This window comes from Hypomesus nipponensis, chromosome 22 (assembly GCF_054491055.1).
Source record: "Hypomesus nipponensis isolate SF chromosome 22, ASM5449105v1, whole genome shotgun sequence".
NCBI lineage: Eukaryota > Metazoa > Chordata > Actinopteri > Osmeriformes > Osmeridae > Hypomesus > Hypomesus nipponensis.
The window spans coordinates 4491787-4510322 of NC_140382.1; the positions used below are offsets into that span (position 1 = coordinate 4491787).

The following is an 18536-nucleotide window of genomic DNA, read 5'->3' on the forward strand; positions in this document are numbered from 1 at the left end:
AACGCTGTTTTATGGGTTATGCTATAAATGTCTATGTGCTAAACTCAGTACCTCAACATATTTATCTCAGCAGCGCAGGCAGTATACAATCTGGCCACTTCACAATCTTCTGGTTTCTAACCAGCCAGCCAGCTTTTAAACATTGTATAACCAAACCATCTTCGAACGAGCTCAACCAGACTGGTTCTGAACCCTGTGTGTCCCTCACACCTCCTGGACAAACATGACAACAATATCTATGACAACACTGAGAACCAAGAAACAAAACTTTATTAAAACATGCCTGCATGTCAAATCAAGGTACTAACATTAAACTATACTATCATCATATTTTCTTTTTTACCTTTTTAACAAAATATCTTAAGAGCTTTAAGTCTTTAACTTCAGTGGCTGACTCCTGACAGGTTGGAGTGGACATAAAGGGATCATCAGGAGGTTTTATTCGCTGTCTGAAACATCCAATAGGAATGGGTTGGGCTTGGAAAAGATAGATCTTCTTACTTACTTCTTACATTAAAAAAATAAAATAATAAAAAAAACAGATATTCCTTCATTAACAACCGGACAGTTCAACCGGACAGTTTTCTTCAGTACAAGTTCAACTGTTAAGTTCCGTCTTTTTTTTAATTACTGTTGTTTCTTCGGTATTTAAGCGCAAGGCCCAATCACAGACAGAAAACATTGTTTGTAGCACGCATCAAACCCTCTGACATGCTCTCAATTGTTTTCAAGTTATGTAACTGTGAGATGAGTGGGCGGTGGTCTTGAGTTGAACTAATAAAAGGGTGGCACTCGTTGTAGCAGTTGAATAAGTTATGATGGTTCTCAGCCTTGTGTAAAATGTTTCTAGGCATGCAATCAATTTATCATCATGATTTAATGACTAACAAAAGGCCGGATGACGCAGATGAATAGGTACTTCAGGAACAAAGCCAGGTTGCACAGGGCAGGAGCAGACAGGGTGAAACCTACCACTGCAATGCTCCATATAATCAGAAAGAAAACATAAAAACAAAAACACATGTTTTTTTTCCCCTTCCTAAAATAAATTATGATGTAGCATAGATTACACTGTTAACAAAAGAGAAAAGAAAAATGACAGCTTCAAGATTATGTACATGCTGTATCTGCAAATACACCGTTGTTGTTTCCTCCTCCCCCCACAAACAGATTCTTTTGGCAGGAAATCCTACATTAAAACAAAGAAAGACATCTCCACATGAAGGCTTTGAACGCAGAAAAATCCTACGTTAGAAAATATATTGCTTCCAGGATGTCTAAGCTTGGGGACTAGTCAAGACACAAACAGCACGCAAAGTAAGGAAATTGCTTGTTTCCGACGGGTTCAAACGGAGTAGGCTGATTGTGATGTAAGAATGACAATCTGCTTCAGTTCAACAGGTTTCTCTGTCTGGTGTGTTTATCTTGCAGAACATGTATCACTTAGAAATATCTTGGACATTTCACCACAAACACCTTCGAAAAAAGGTGTTCTCGCTTGCATGACTGTCCCAAACGAATAAGATCTCCGAATGGAACTGTAAAATAATTGATGTTTTGTCAATATAGGGCCTACGGCTTGAACCTAACAAGGAAACTAAGGTATCAGAAGCCAAAAAAAAGCCCCCAAATAGCCAGAATTCTACCTGGGATACTGTATTGTCTCAGAGAGGCTGATTCTGGTGTGTTTGTGTCTGTGTTTGCAGCCATGGGGTTTTGCAGAGTTGCAGAGTGGCATTTGGTCAAGCCATATCCCACACACAACACAAGCTGTGGAACCCAGGCTGGAGGGCTAGGGGCTAGGCTGGAGGGCTAGGGGCTAGGCTGGAGGGCTAGGGGCCAGGCTGGAGGGCTAGGGGCTAGGCTGGAGTGCTAGGGGCCAGGCTGGAGTGCTAGGGGCCAGGCTGGAGGGCTAGGGGCCAGGCTGGAGGGCTAGGGGCCAGGCTGGAGGGCTAGGGGCCAGGCTGGAGGGCTAGGGGCCAGGCTGGAGGGCTAGGGGCCAAGCTGGAGGGCTACGGGCGGGGGGAGAGAGTGACAAAGAGAGGAGCGAAAGTTAAGCTGCGTTGGAGGAGGCACAGAGAATCACACTGGGTGTGACGTGATGCTGCTTCGTCTGAGATGTGTGTGTGTGACGTGGATGACTGGTCTTCTGGCTCCCTCTGCTGACTGTTCCAAGAACACGGGGGCGGGGGGGGGGGGGGCTGCACTGTGGAAAGTAGAACAGCACTGCTTCAGTCCAGCAGTGGCCTGGTCACACAAATCTCCCCAGATAAGACATACTGAACTACAGGCTCAGTTTGAGCCAAACGTCCTCTCATTCTCTCCGTCTTTCATTGTCTTTGTAAGGTCAAACGAGGGTCACTCTATACTTCTGTGGAGAAGAGGATGCTCTGTCGTTTACTGTCCGGAGTGGGAATTGTCTCCAGCTGGAGGAAGTATAGCAACACCTGGACCTGCGGACGGACGGACGGACAGACTGTTGGTCAGACACACATGTTGATAAAACGATTGAATGTGAATTGATACGGAGACAAACTGAGACAGAGGGAGTGGTAAAGGGGGAAAGAGAGCCAAAGACTGAGTGGAAAAGAGGAAAGAGAGCGGGGAGAAAGAGCGGGGAGAGACAGACCGTTGGTGAGAGAGGCTGAAGGGGAGGGAGAGGGAGATGAAAAGAAAGATTTAAAGACTTAAACACGTGAGAAGGGACAGACACAGACACACGGCTATGGAGGGAGACAGAGGGGACAGACAGAGGCACATACAGAGGAACAGGTGGAGAAACAGAAAGCGATAAGAGGGAACAGGCAGAGGAACCGACAGACGGGCCACAGACAGAGCCAAGCCCTACCTGTGACATGACCTCCAAGGACCAGCTGTCGCCCATGCTGATAGGCTGCGTGGGGTTGGTGGGGATCTTGCTGTCCTTCTCCGCGGGCCGCAGCAGGGTCGGCCCAAACACGGTGGCCAGGTTGTGGAGAGACATCTTGTTGATGCTCTCCTTCTCTGCCACCCTGGGGGAAGACAAAGAGAACAAAGTAGATTGGACCCAAGAGGTAAAAAGAATCAACCCTGACCACAGCAATACAGGCTCTTCTCAAGGCTCTTCTCAGGCTCTTCTGACAACAGCAGGAAACCAATATCCCAAACGATGAATCACCACGGCAACCCCATTCGACAGCTCTGAGAACATCCCAGAATTCCACTGTCCCCTTATGAGAGGACAAGATCCGAGGATTCTGCCACGACAAGGAAGGACAGTTACCTCTTGAGGTGGTCCAGCAGGAAGAGGAAGGTGACCAGGTTGGGTTCCGGTAGAGACAGCAGCAGGTTCAGCATACAACTCTCTTTGGCGACACTGTCAGACAAGGCTGTATGTCGAGAGACAGTGGACAGGACGTCGTAAGAGGATATGTAAACACACAGTGCTAATGACGATCATGATGGGGATTGTGATCGTGATGATGATGATGATGATGAGGGTGGGAGGCACTGTTACCTATGCCTCCAGCAAAGTTGGGGTAGAGATCGTCTGTGAAGAGGGGTTCCGGAAGTTCTCGGAAGTAAAGCTTCAGGGTCCCGGCAATAGCGTTGACGTCCATCTCGCTCATCATCACAGACACGTCCTTGTTATCTACAGGGAGGAGGGGCAGGAAGCGCAGGTCAGAGACCCAGGAAGTGTAGCTACGGTGAGGTCATTGAATTTGTATTGTCACAACAGGTCTAGGAGAGCCATCAGCATGCTCCAGTCTGTTAGAGGACAGAAAAGCAAAATAAACATACAAATGCACACCCTCACACACTAGTGTTAGTTCTCAATCCAACAAAAACAAAACTCGGAAACAGTGAGGGAAAGGGACACAAGTGCATTGCTTTCATCAAACCAAAAATACCCATCATCCCCAACAAAGGAGCAGCAAAACCTGTGGTTCACCTGAGGAACACATCGTCATAGTAAGTCTTTTCTGAGTAATGTAACTTGGGTACACATGTACATACATACATACACATCAATATAATTGAATGCCGAATACTTTGTATTGGCTATATACATATATCACATCAACTTGCTTTAACTGACCATGTGCACTGAAAGCTAAATCCATTAAATAAAAACACAAAGTACATAAAGGAGTAACAAGTACGGCCATTCTTTCATTCCCGCCGCTATTTCTCCGTAAACTTTGGGTGTGGGGGGGAGCAGGAGAGCAATTAGTGGGGATATTGTCTGGGGCTGCTGTTGTGGGTTAATTTGTTGTATTTTTTTATAGTTTTGTGTGGTATTTTAATGGTGTTTTTTTATGTATGCCATAACAGTTTGGATGCTGGTCTTGCTGCTGAACAAACTGCCCTTTGGGGACAAATCAATCAAAAAATTAATGAATATAGTAGGAGGTGAGCGTGGGAGGGTAGGGTGGGAGAGTGGACGCGTTCCACTCACTGGTGTCGAAGGCAGCCTTCAGGGCCTGGATGTCTGTGGCCACCCCAGAGACCCTGTAGATGCCCACCTCCTCCATCCCCCGTCGCTCAATCTCCTCCAGGCACTGTCTCACGATGTAGGGCACCTTGGAGCGCTCCCGTCTACATGGGGGGGGGGGGGGGGGGGGAAACATTTACATGTAGTCATTTAGCAGACGCCCTAATCCAGAGCGAGTTACAGTAAGTACAGGGACATTCCCCCCGAGGCAAGTAGGGTGAAGTGCCTTGCCCAAGGACACAACGTCATTTGGCACAGCCGGGAATCAAACTGGCGACATTCAGATTAATAGCCCGATTCCCTAACCGCTCAGTTGACCGAGGAACACGTTCTGTTGTACGTTACAGCAGACGTAAAAGGCTTTAAGTGTTAAGAGCTGCAAACGTGCTCCCGTGTGCTACATGAGTCATTTCCATGTCAGTAACAGTGTTGACAAGGCCACAAGATCATGAAACATGTGCTTTCCATTTCAATGGTGAAACGCACATCAATTGTTTTTTTGTGTCTATGGTCGCTGTGCCAGCACGGAAAGGGGATTATGTGCTGAAGAACCTGGCAACCATGTGTCCGTGTAAAAGCTTGTAAGTGGTCTGTGTTGGTGTTATTGCTAACATGTTGTCTCCCTCATCATCTGCTGTTAAACCTATTAGGACACTCATTAGAACCAATCCTCATTACTGTCACTCACACAAACCACCACTGGCCAGAGAACACACAATTCATCCAGTAACACACACACACACACACACACACTACACACACAATTCTCCCTGTACCGCAAACTCACAGTCACACAAACACATTCGCACACCATCGCTCCCCAACACCCTAACGCTGCTTTCTTGTGACTTTTGCTGCCACATTTTATTCCCGTGCAGTGTTCTGAGGAGTCGGGAGCCAATTCATGCAACTTCTCTTTCTCTTTCCCTCTCTCCTTTCCACTCCTCTCTCGGTCTTCAACTCGTCTCTCATCCCCCCCCCCCACCTCCCACCCCTTGTCAGTATTCTCCCTGGATGTGAGATCAGCCCGTCACATTCACTCGGGTCGCTACAGCCTTCACCGGCCGGCGTAGAGACGCCTGTCGCCATGCTAACGGGCCTGATGGTCAAGGCGGTGATCAGTGTTTAGGTTCCGAACAAATCGTCAAGACGACTCACTTCGTCACCGTGGAGATCTTGATGCCGAAAACGCCCATCGGTTTCCGCGAGGGCATCCTCTTCAGGCTAAACTCCCGGCTGGTGAACTTCATAGAGAGCTTCACCTCAATCTGGGGGAGGTGAGGGAGGGGGCTTAGCGTTGACACTCATACATACACTTTTATTTGATTTTGTTGTACGTTCTCTACATTTTCGATGTTCATTATGTTGAAATGTCCACTGCGAGCACCTTCCCACCAAACGAAAAATTCCTCGTTTGTGACCACTTACTTGGAAATTAAACTCTGATTCTGATACACACGCATACACCAGTGCACCCACCCACAGACAAATACACAAACACCCCCGCACGCCCTTCTGTTACTCCCGCACGCACACACACCTGGACAAACATACTCACCCCGTTCATGGGGATAACTGTTCTCTGCCAGTCTTTGCCTTGGAGCGTCTGTGGATCAAGCTGGTAGGGCAAACAAACAATAAACACATGAATGAATGAATGTCTCTGTACTCACTGTAAGTCGCTCTGGATAAGAACGTGTGCTAAATGACTACATGAATGGCCCTACACCGCATACAGTCCAGGCACCCATAGTGAACCCTTTCACTACTCCTGTGTTCCACATGCAGTGTCATCTTTTAAGTGACCTAAAAGCGGTGGAGACAAACAAGAGTTTGAACTGCCGTCCCCATGTGGACTACTTTCGCTGGTCGTCTGGTCAGGTGAGTGCAGGCAGTGCGGCTCAGTCTGTCCAGCCCCTGAACATCATTGAGTCATTGAGGACAGGTGTGTGTGTGAGTCTGAGATAGGGGTGGGTTGGGGATGGTAAGAGCGAGGTGGCTGAGTGGGAGGGTGGGGGGGGGTGGGGGGTGGAAGTGAGTTTGGTAGAAGAATGAGGGAGGGCTTGTCGGAGGTGTCAAAGCATCTGCTCACACACACACACTGGGGAATGAGGGATGAATCAATGTTATACAGTGATCTGTTGATGATGAACCCACAACCTTCACACACCACTAACACCATGCTCCAATCGCCTATGCTATCAGGGGAAGGTCTACTCACACACACACACACACACACACACACACACACACACAGGTCATCTCAACAGGCACAACAACAAATAAAAGTTGGGGAAAAAACATCTCCCTATTCAAACCTAGGACGAAAGGGCTTGACATGTGGCTGCCCACCAAACCTAAAGTCCAGGCAGTGACTGTTCAGTGCAGACACACCATGTTACTACGCCAGCTTACGCTACGCACCTCACTAAAGTAGCGCCACACACACAAACGTCCAAGGGTCCCTCCCCTTTCTCTTGTCCTCCTCTCCTCCACCTTCTCCCCTTCGTCCTGGGGAAGCATCTGGGGTCGCTGGGCCTCGAAGTGTGGCTCCCTCTCGCTCAGTCTTGCAGGACGGTTTCTCTACAAACATAGTTCTCGGTATTCCTCTCACTTAACACCCGGAGCGACGGATGAATTGCCGCGCGTTTGACCGGCCGGCACAATGACACACAGGCACACGCGCACCTGTGTTGTCAGACCCACTTTTTCCGCTCCCCCTCTGCTCGTTTGTCCTCCTCCCCTGGCCTTGCTCCTCCGTCCTTCCTTCCCTCCTCGGTGGTTTGCTCCCTCTTCCCGTCACTCCAGTTCGTCACAGCTAATCCCCTGTCTTAAGGTAGCTTTGGTCTAAGCTGTTACATGCACCGTCACCCCTCCTCCCATCGCCAGCCTCTTTACACTCTACCCAGACGCCTCCGTCTAAACCCTAGATTAACGACATCCAAAACAAACACACACACACACACCACAACAAACAACCAGCAAGGCCAGCGAGTTGAGCCCAGAGCATCAGATTCCAACCCTCAGGATAGACTGTGAGCACAAGGAACGCTGATCGGAATCATCTGCTGGGACTTTCATAATAAGCCGCTTAGCTTTCAACAACGTTTGTGTGAATTTCTGTTTGTGTGAATTTGTGTGTGCGTGTGTGCGTGGAGTACGTGTTGGTGTACTTTGTGTGTATGTGTGTGTGTTTGTGTGTGTTGTGAAGCTAGATGTGAAACACTAAGGCTTCATGGGTACAGTCCATACCACCCAGAGAGGATCATGGGACAGCGTAGAGTAGATAAACACGTGGTGTGTACCGCAAAGCAGGATGATCCTGCTACACAGCTTCTCACAGCTTTGGGAGGTTTGTTCTGGCAGCCATCCGTGGACCAATCATCTGGGTCTTATTTTGGCTTCTTCAAAAATGCAGCCTTCCTTATTCACTTCCCTGCTCTAAAATGGGATTTTCCGTCCTAGCTATGAAGGGATGCATATATTATAGCAGGAGGAGAGGACAAGAGAATGGAGAACGGTGAATGAAGAAGTACTATGCTCCTTTTGCAGGTACTTTGACCACCACTAGAGGGGGCTATGGGTCCATTTTTCAGTTGACAGACAACAAAAGATTAGCAAAACTACCTCCAGCAAACTTTGCTGCTCTGGCTTTCAGAATTAGCACACATGCTTGCACACACACACACCAATGCACACACACACACCTGGTTTGATGTAGAAGAGATGAGGGGAAGGAGATGAGGACACCAATAGAAGGGGAGGCAGGGACGGTAGGGTTCAAACCCCAGGACGTCAACCAGATAAAAGCAGAAAGTCTAACCAAGACCTTTAACAAGGCCTGCCTCTGTCCTTCAAATCTAGTAGTTACACACACACACACACACACACACACTACATCTGCAGAAGCAAGGTCGCCATGGAGACGGGGTTGCCAGATCTGAGCGCCAGCCCCAAGGTCTGCACTGTCGAGACCGTATGAAGGACATGACATTTACAGGAAGCCATGAATTATGGGTACTATCAAGACGGCCACAGGAAGTCCTGGTACTTTCGCCTTTCCAGATAACCTGCTCTCTTAAAAGGGTTGACAGCCTGAAAGCAAGGATCTCTTTCATCTCCAGTTACCAGACTGACCACATCTGTTTCTTCAAATGAAAATGAATAGATAACCAATGATAGGATCATGTACAGTATAGTAAGGTTTTGATGCATAGTGTACATACAAGGAGGACTGTGTTGTGGCAGTCGCTATGCAGACGGTAAGATCTTGAGGCTGAAGTTTATGGGGTCATATACAAGACAAGAAAAGACCCAGGTCGGGCTGCTGTATGAACTGTGCTAGTCATTGCACAAATCTTAAAAGAGAACCCTTCATTGCTGGAACTGTATTCATCGTGACATCACACTGCAGTCCCGCAATGATGACATCGCCGCACGATGCAGCGATTTTCTAACAGCATGACGACGATGGCGATGACTTGCATGGGGTGAGGGCTGTGCGCAGGTGAGGAACATTGTTGACATCATTACCGGTATCTGTCCCTTGCCCATGATGTGGTCTGTGCTGTCCCCGTCCTCCTTGTTGGGCTTGCTTTTGTTGTAGCTCTTCTCATAGCAGAGGAGCCTCAGGGTCTGCGAGCCCTCCAGTTCAATCTCAAACTCCTGCGGAGCGCACAAGAACACATGTTATCGAGATCATATTGTGCAACCAAAAATCTTTTGAATTCAGAGAATGGTGACAGTGCTGGCACAATAGTGTTTCCCCACTTGGCATTGAGATCATTTGCACTGTGGTGTGCACCTTGCTGCTTGAAGAGCGAGCTCAAACGCAAGAGACAGGCCTCGCGACACCCTCGCTCAAACCTCTGTGGCAACTACAAACATACGACTCATAGCCAAGTGCACAGCCGAGCAAAATCCTCTTCAATTATTAACCAGAACACACCAGATAGAACACACACATCAATTTGCTGGACGGGGCGGGGTGGGGTGTGTTGCCGGGCAACAACACTCATCGTTAGCATTTCCAACGCCATGAGTCATCACCGGCAGCTCCTCGTTAGCCTCGCGCCGTTTCCGCGTTGGTGAGCAAAGTCATTAGGCAACCGCCAGGCCAGGGGAAGCTTTCTACAGCAGGTGAGCAGACTCTGCTGATTGGGTCTGGGTGGTGTGTGTGGGTTCATGTGTATTTTGGTCTGGCAAAGTTCATTTGGGTTTAGTTTCGAATCTGGCTGGCTAAGTATTGAGTTTGGTTTACCCCTGGTCTTCACGTGGTTTCTTCAGGTAGTCTAGTAGTCATGTCGTAACACTGTGTGTTTGTGTGTGTGCGTGTTTGTGTGTGTGTTTGTGTGTGTGTGTGTGTTTGTGTGTGTGTGTTTGTGTGTGTGTGTGGTGACAGGGGAAACAGCTGCATCGCTGTCAGGCCTCTGCTGTTTCTCAGCAAGTTACTTAATCACACACACACACACACATCGACCCTCGTTAAGATGTTGTTACATCATAAGTACCAGATGCGATGCCCTCTGAACATACACTGAAGCACTATGCACACACACACACGCGCGCAATCAAGCCTCTCACCTCGTTCCATTTGGGTTCAGTGGTGTAGCGGTAAACTCTCGTCTTGGCCTTGTTCGCAAAGTAGCCAAAGGAGTCGACCTCCAGTGCGCAATAGAGATCTGGGTGAGGAGACAGGAGACTATTCAAATCAGACACACACACACAGTCTCCTTAATAGAGACCGGGGGGGGGAGCTGTCAAGATCACACACACACACACACTATGGTTGGCCTCTGCCATCTGACCCTGAATGAACTAATCACACAATCGACCTCGAAAAACACACATGAAGGGCACGCAAGGCGCTGACACAGTACACACGTGACAGCGTTGTGCAAGTACACACGACACACTATCCCTGTATCGAGGCCAAATCATTGGATACTCTTTGCAGTCTATGGCGGGAGCCCGCGCAGGGGCCTCTTTGAGAATTTCTACCGTAGTTAGGGTGCTAGGATCAAGGAATGGAGTGAACAGCGCTGCAGAAGGGTCTTGACGGGGGGAGAGAGGTGGTGGTGACTCACTCAAGCTCTGCTTGAGGCCGGAGGCCGAGTGGACGATTACATTCAGGAACCCGTGGAGGCCGGGGGACTCGTCATCTGGAACAACAGAGCAGGAGAGAGAGACAGAGAGAGGGACAGAGAGAGAGAGAGAGAGAGAGAGAGAGAGAGAGAGAGCGAGAGAGAGAGAGAGAGAGAGAGAGAGAGAGAGAGAGAGAGAGAGAGAGAGAGAGGGAGGGGGGGGCTCAGACCGGATTGGGACTTTGTGTTTGTGTGGGAGCAGAGTCAGACAGGACGGAGCCCCTGGCCCCAGGCCAGGTGAACCTGTACCTTCTTTGTTGACGGTGAGGGGGATGTGGTGGACCGTCTGCAGCTTCACACACGAGCTGGTCAGCATCTGCAGCTCTGGAGACGTCAGGGACACGCTCTTCAAACCTGCACGTTCAAAAGGGGAGCGTCAACCGCAGTGTGTGAGAGTGCGCGTCTATGTGCGTGAGAGTGTGTGTGTGTGTGTGTGGGGGGTGTGTGTGCGTGTGTGTGTGTGTGTGGTCAAGAGACACCCACATTTCTTCTGCTGCTCTCTGATCATCTCTTTCCACTCCGCCCTCTCGTAGTCGGAGGACATCAGGAACATGTAGCTCTGGAAGCGACGGCAAAACGGACAAACAAGCGACATCACACGACGTGAAAACAACGCGCGCACACGCCGACGCACCCCAGAGCCCGACACGATCGTCGCAAACGACGGTCAGGGCGAGGACCGTGACGGTACCAGCGTCGGCCCACGACGAAGAGAGGCCCTACCTTGCCGTTGCGGTTGTGGACCCGGAGGGCCATGCTGGGGGACGTGAGAAGCAGCAGAGACTCCTGCTCCGACAGCTTCTTCTTCAGCCTGTCGATGACCTTTGACCCCTTGTTGGCTCTCTGGGGGGGGGGGGGGTCAACGACAGAGGAGATGAACGGGGGGTGAGAATGTGTGCGCGTGCGTGCGTGACTGTGAGAGTGTGCGTGTGCTCGTATACTTGATAGTGTGTGTGTGTGTGTGTGTGTGTGTACCTTCTCTCTCTGGATCTCACTCTTCAGATGGGAGATCTTGACCTTCATGGCGTCCAGCTCCTCGTCGGGCACCTGGGGGATGGACAGAGGCTCCGCCTCCTCGCCACTCTGGAAGGTCAGGTCTGATAGAGGGATGTACCACTTGGAGTCATACTGCTGACACTTCCTGTAGAGGGGAAGGGGGGAGAGAGAGAGGGAGAGAAGGACAAAGAGACAAAGTAACATACATTGAAATGTTGAGTACATTCTGAAACAGACATAGAAAAGACGGACAGGCAGACAGACAGACAGACAGACAGACAGAGACAGACAGACAGGCTCACCCTCCGATCTGCTTCTTGAGCTTGGCGCAGAGCAGCAGGTCGGTGAAGAGGAAGACATGACGAAGCTTCCTGGCTCCCTCCACCATCTCCACCATGAAGCTGTCTTTCAGCAGCTGACGGTTCTGCACACACACACACACACACACACACACACACACACACACACGGACACACACATCCAAAGTGAGACAGAGGCACGATCGGATAGATCCTAAAAGCCAGTACATATCGTTTTCCCAAACTCATCAACTTCTGGCACTTTCAGTGGCGTGTGTGCCCTGTAATATGGGCTGACACCAGGAGGGGGCAGTCATGCCCTTTTCACTCCAAAGATGAGGATTTAATAGAAGAAAGCTAGAACAGAGGAAGGGACTAATGTCAGACCACAGAACACCACATATTGTCTAACCGAGAGACCTACAGATTTAGAGGAGAGTGTGCCTGCAGTCACGAACAACACGATGTCCACAAACAGTGTCAAAACGAGGCGGCCTGTGTCTGTCGGCTGTGGTGGAGGAGGTGATGTTTGAACAAAGCACACAGGCGAGACGGGGGCAGAGCAGGTAAAGCCCACCCACAGGAAGTAGGAGCCAGGCCACTGGTTCCTGAGTGGGCGGGATCTGAGCTCAGTTCCAGCGCTGCTCACCGCAACCAATGGTGCCCTGTTTAAGCTGGGCCTGAGGGGACGAGACACACTAGAAGCTCCCCCCTCCCCCCTCCACCTTCTCTCATTCCTCCTACCCCCCCCCAACACACACACACAGACCCACTCCACCCCCGCCGTCTCCCGATACCGTCGCCGTGGCAGCAGGGCTGGAAGACATGACATCACAGCCTCTCCAAGCCAATCACAGTACCCCCCCCCCCACACCACAAGCCCCCCCTCCCCCATCTCTCTCCCCTGCGGCGTCTCTCTCCTGAACGCTCAGTCATGACCCTCTGCCGTAGCATTGCTGTGGAGGACAATATGCTGGTGTGTGCACGCCTGTGTGTGTGTGTGAGTCACACAAGCACGCACACCTAACAGGGTCTCCCCTGGCAAAATGCAGGGTGGGCCGGAACAGTCAGTGGGCGGCCGACCTTTCTGCGGAGTTGCAGACGCCCCCCCCCCCCCCCCACACACGCTCACACACACACTCTTCCAGAATGATCTACATTCAGAGCACGGTTCCTAAGCCGAGGAGGTGAGACAGTTTGAATTCCCAATGGCGGGTGTAATTATTCATTAGCCAGATAATGAAGCCTGCGATGGCAGTCTGTGATAGATAACTTCCACGCGAGATGCTTCATATCCCCACCTGCCACTCCAAATGATCTCCCTAAATACAAAAGAAACGTCAAGTAAATCGGGGGGGGGGACACACACGACATCTCGCTGTCTCTTGTTTAGTGCCGTGTAGCCGATGACACCACGCGCGGGGTCACCATCGTCTGTACTGTCTGGACACACGGCCGGGGCCCCCAGTGATGACGTCATCACAGTGCGCCGGTGAGGGACAAGTGTGTGTGTGTGGACGTGGCGTCCGCTCTCTCCACGGGCTCAACTGGAGATTGACCACCCTCCGTCTCTTGTGCTGTCTGTGTCGCAGGGGCTCAACCTCAGGGAACGTTCTGGAACCGTCTGTAAGCACAGACGTCTGTTAGAAGAGGATTCCTGCCACCTTCCCCGATCCTGTTGGTCCTGGCTTGATAGGGGGGGGGGGGTTGAGCCAATGGATTGAAAGCAGCCAAGTCGATCAGAGACAGATTCTCAGATGAGCCAGGCTTACAATCCTGAAAGTAGACCCCCCACTGACACTGGGCCCCTGGAGCACAGCTCAGTACAGTTAGAATACACTAGAAATAGAAGAAAAGATCGACCCCCGTCTTGTTGCGTGCGGTGGCTGGCGGAACCCCATCCCAGTAACTGGATGACAAAGGAACTACATATCCCATAAGGGTGTGACAGGGCTCCACAATTCCAGGCATCTCACAACAGGGGGATAAGCCAGTTGAGAGGGATAACAGAATAACAGGCAGACATAGGATTTATAGCTCCTGTGTGTGTGTGTGTGTGCGCGTGTGTGTGTGTATAGGAGGTCCTTGAGGATTGAAAACCCACTCCCACCCAAACCCCAGACACACTCGTCACACTGGACATCATGCTTAATAGTCCTCGGCACTCAACAAAGTTGGATTGGAAACCAATCAAATTAGGCCTCTCAACCAGGGCTTACCACGGCTATACTGACCAATAGACAGTAACCCAAGTGACCTTGTCTTGTTGCCTTAGACCGGAAAGTCTGAGAGACTAAATGCACAGATAGAGAGCCAAGAAGAGAGACGTTTCCTACCTGAGCACGGCACGGCGAGCCCCTAATATTGGAGTGTGAAATATTTACAAGACGGCCTCTTTTCTGGCCTCCAAAAAAAAAGCGAGAGGTCTTTTATTAAACCAGCCGTCTCAGCGAATCAGACGACATTTTTTCTCTCCCAATGCTGCGGGCCTCTGAAAGAAATATGAGAAGCGTACAGCAGGTCCTTCTCTAATGAAGATCGCCGGCTGACCCAGCGACGGCACCACTACAGAGAGCAGAGAGACCGGGGGGGGGCGAAGCCTGCTGATGGGGGAAAAAACAACGGTGAAATATTGACCCGTTTTGTGGAGGAGTCGCTAGGTGGGAGCAGAGTGGTTCGAGGGGGGAAATAATCCACGACAGATAGAGCTGTGTTTGGCTCCTACACACTGACGCGTGAGTGTGGATGAAGCAGGTGCGTACTCAAAGATCGCCTCGTCGGGCGAGTGTGCACGGATGTGTGTGTTAAAAACACACGAGCGTGCACATCAGTATCAATGGGAGCACAGCCGTGCATCAGCACACAAGCGTGTAGGTTTGCCTACCAGGCATGCCGACACACGCATACATGCGTGTGTTGGCATGTAGCCCCACACACACACACACACACACTCTCACACACACACATCAGGAGCACATCTTTCCCAGGGCTGAGGAGAGACGAGGAGGAGAGGCAGGCGGCCTCATTTGCATTTTAATTAAGCAGCTTCTGTCACAGAGCCCCTCCCCATCTGGCTGGGCAGGGCCCCTAGGGGACACTTGACCCCCCCCCCCCCCCCAAAAAAAAAAGAATTCCTGCACAAATTCACTGCTGTACCTTCACCCCCACAGGTGATGATAAAACTGTAGCACCCCCCCCCCTCCCTGCCTTCACCACACACACAAACCCCCAACCTTTGACTGACCTGCCGTCTCTTCTCAATTCCCTGTATTTCATTTCATACACAGTGCCTGCATACTTCTCACTGCTGCCTACCTTTACTTAGAGGACCTGCATACTTCTCACTGCTGCCTACCTTTACTTAGAGGACCTGCATACTTCTCACTGCTGCCTACCTTTACTTACAGGACCTGCATACTCTGCACTCCTTCCGTCTTTTACAGTACTTGCAGACTTCCTCAATCCTACCTATTTTAACGTACAGTAACTGCATACTTCCTCACTGCTCAGGAAGGTTAACTCAGATTAGCTTCTTCACAGTATTTCCCCTCCAGACTCCCTAGACCTCCCACATCAGAAACCATGAACAATAACTTCAAGACCCACAGGCCGGACTGAGTTTGGTTCCAACCAGCACACGTCACCACCGCACTGGGCGTCATGGTAACTAGTTAGCAGCCTGTTATGGGCTCAGACAGTTGAAGAACCATGTCTGTGAGGCTTCACTGGACATGATGGTGGTGATGTTCCGATACAAAGTCAGACTGTCTGTATGAACGTCCTCAGTCTCTGATACAAGAGTATTCCTTCAGGTCATCTGGATTCTATTTGTAAGGATTGATCCTTGACACACAGAAACAGCCCCTGGGCTCCTTCCCAGCCCTCGCCCTCGCCCAGCCCTACCCCACCCCACCCCACCCCACACCACCCCACCCCTCCCTGTTGATTTAGGCTGCTTTCAGGCGCTACTTTCATTTCATGTATCCTCTATCAATATTTGATGATCGGTGTGGTCTGGGGCAGGCAGGGTTGCAAATGGGGCCGGTGGGGATAGGGGGGGGGGGGGGAAGGGGGAGAGGAGGGGGGGAGAAGAGGGAGATGGGGGGGATAAGGGAGGGGGGGAAGGAGAGGGGGGGGAAGGAGAGGAGGGAGATGGGGGGGATAAGGGAGGGGGGGGAGAGGGGGGAGGGGGAGGAGAGGGGGGGGAAGGAGAGGAGGGAGATGGGGGGGATAAGGGAGGGGGGGAGAGGGGGGGAGGGGGAGGAGAGGGGGGGAGGGAGGAGGGGAGAGTGGGGGGGGAGCAGACAAGATAAGAGTCAAGAGGAGGTGCGGTACAGTAATGCCCCCCCCCCCCCTCCGTGTGCAGAGGGGCGGAGCCTCCACAGCCCCCCCCCTGCCTTCTAAATAATGAATGCCGACTCCCCACAGTAAGCGAGCTGTCGGCTCATTACAGGGCATTATCTCTGGCTGTGTACGCCACCTGCCAATCAAAGTGTGCCCTCCATTCACACGCCTCGACCACATGGTCTCCGGGGAAACGTGGCGAACTGGGAGGCGGGGCCTAGCGGGAGACAAGAATCCGCCCCAGTGAGCAGACAGTGGGGCGGCACAGAAAGATTTGGTTATGACCATACATGGGCATAGAACCTGCTCTGCAGTGGAGAGCCCCTCTCTCTCGGGGTTGGCTGCTGCTCATTGAGAGGGTGACGCCCCGGGTCGTCTTACTGGTGTGTTGGGTGGTGGGGTCGTAGGTCGTGGTGCAGTGCAGCGCATCCATGAGAGTTGCATCACATCCCAACACCCACGTGACCTTGTGACCTCAGTATGGTCCCGGTCGGCCTCACGGTGGCCAACCACAAGGCACGAGGGGGACTGTGTCGCGACACAAACAATCGGACCCCGCCCCCATTCACACACACCATGCCCCCCTCCCTCCGTCCTTACCCTTGCAAAGCGCGGCACCAACTAAAGTTTGACTGATTGAATAATTGATCCTTTTTTTTCTCCTCCAGCTGGCTGACTGATTTCATCCGTTCATTGATTGGCTGAAGCCTCTGGCCCCTCACCTCTCCCTTCTTGACGGTCATGGACTGGCGGCGAGGGGTGCTCTCCTCGTTGATGCTCGACAGGAAGTTCTGGGAGATGCGCAGGGCGTCCTGGAGGAAGGGGTGGTCGGGGTGGCTGGAGGGCGTGTGCTTCAGCAGGTCCTGAAGGAGAGCCGTACGCACACGCACGTACACGCACGCCCGCACAAACACACACGCACAATACACACACACACACACGCAGACGCACGGCACACATTCGCACAAACAGACGCGCGCGCGTTACTCGCACGGCCCAACGGCGGAGAACCGAGAGCCGAGGTTTCCTCGGGGAAATTAAAAAAGACTGGAAAGCTCGTCGAGCCACGAGTGCTTGATCGACGGGTTATGACGACTTACGTGCAATACCAGGGTGCTGCGGGTGACACGGTCCACCGGCTTGTAAAGCAGAGCTGAGAGAAGGAGAGGAGAGAGCACAAAACACAGCCGTCACGTCCACCGGGCCCTGGCCGGGCAACACACACCATCCGCAGCCCGAAAGCAAAGGGCTACGGGACTCAAACTGGATTTTCTGGGGGAGCCTGTCTCTGATCAGCGCCCTTGGTACTTACTCTCCAGGGAGTTCTTGGCGGACTGGTCCTTGCATTCCTTGGTGCTCCTCACCTTCAGGTTCTGTGGAGAGGGGGGAGGGGGAGGGAGTTGTCATAAAATAACAGGGAAAAACCAAGCACACAATATTGGTGTCAATAACGCGTTGACTATGTCCCCATACTGTAAGATAAACACTGTGGGGAGGAAAAAATGAATAAGCCACGAGAAAATAATGACGAGAACATTTGCCCCGGTGTTTTGTTTCAGAAATCTGGACATCTTAGTCTCACTACAATGTCAGCTCCTTCCACAGTGAAATGTTGTGCTCAGCAAGTTCTCACACACACACACACACACACACACACAAACAAACAAACACACACACACACACACAAACAAACACCCACATTCAGCTCAGGGAAAAAGAGGGGGGCAACACATCGTTACATTTAACCTTGAAAACGCTGAAAGATTGATCATCTGTGACAAAGCCGTGGCGATCATAAAGCCAACCACTGGCTTCTACTCAAAATGGTGACGGTTGCTCTCGTATTCGACGGAGAGAAGTATCATTTATATTTATATTTTAAGTCCGGTATAAGAATGAAACACAACGAGAAGGGTGGCCTAAATCTCAGATGGGCTCATTTAGCATGATCTGCCCTGTAGTCCAATAACCAATGAGGCGTCTTGTGTTAACTCTAACGCGACACCGCCTCGTCGCTCACGATGGTCCTAACAGCAGTTTCTGCTGAACAGAAATGACAAAGCCCCAAGCCTGTTCTAGTGTTCTGGTTTTGGAGAAGCGGTCATGGTTCTGTTACTGTAGGGCTCCGTCTTCTGTCTACACGAGACCTCGTTCCCCAGGCCCTCAGACACCCCTGTGTCTCTCCCGGAACCACCTCTACCCCGAGGCCCCTGAAACTGTGTAGAGGAGGGGGGGGGGGGAGGACACGGAAGAGTGAAGGTCTTGGGGATGGGGAAGATA

At 51.3% G+C, this 18536-nt stretch overlaps 1 protein-coding gene across 1 annotated transcript in view; it reads right to left on the minus strand.

Annotated features, from left to right (window-relative positions):
- Positions 1–251: 251 nt before the first annotated feature.
- Positions 252–18536, minus strand: part of LOC146236050 (breakpoint cluster region protein-like) — a 60167-nt gene continuing 41882 nt past the window's right edge. Inside the window, 18 exon segments of the mRNA XM_084687083.1 lie at positions 252–2453; positions 2849–3011; positions 3263–3368; positions 3497–3631; positions 4439–4578; positions 5633–5742; positions 6033–6092; positions 9008–9139; positions 10058–10155; positions 10561–10635; positions 10867–10971; positions 11101–11176; positions 11341–11460; positions 11593–11758; positions 11916–12037; positions 16979–17119; positions 17357–17409; positions 17569–17629. Of these exon segments, the coding sequence (XP_084543209.1) occupies positions 2364–2453; positions 2849–3011; positions 3263–3368; positions 3497–3631; positions 4439–4578; positions 5633–5742; positions 6033–6092; positions 9008–9139; positions 10058–10155; positions 10561–10635; positions 10867–10971; positions 11101–11176; positions 11341–11460; positions 11593–11758; positions 11916–12037; positions 16979–17119; positions 17357–17409; positions 17569–17629 (1953 nt within the window). The 3' untranslated portion in view covers positions 252–2363.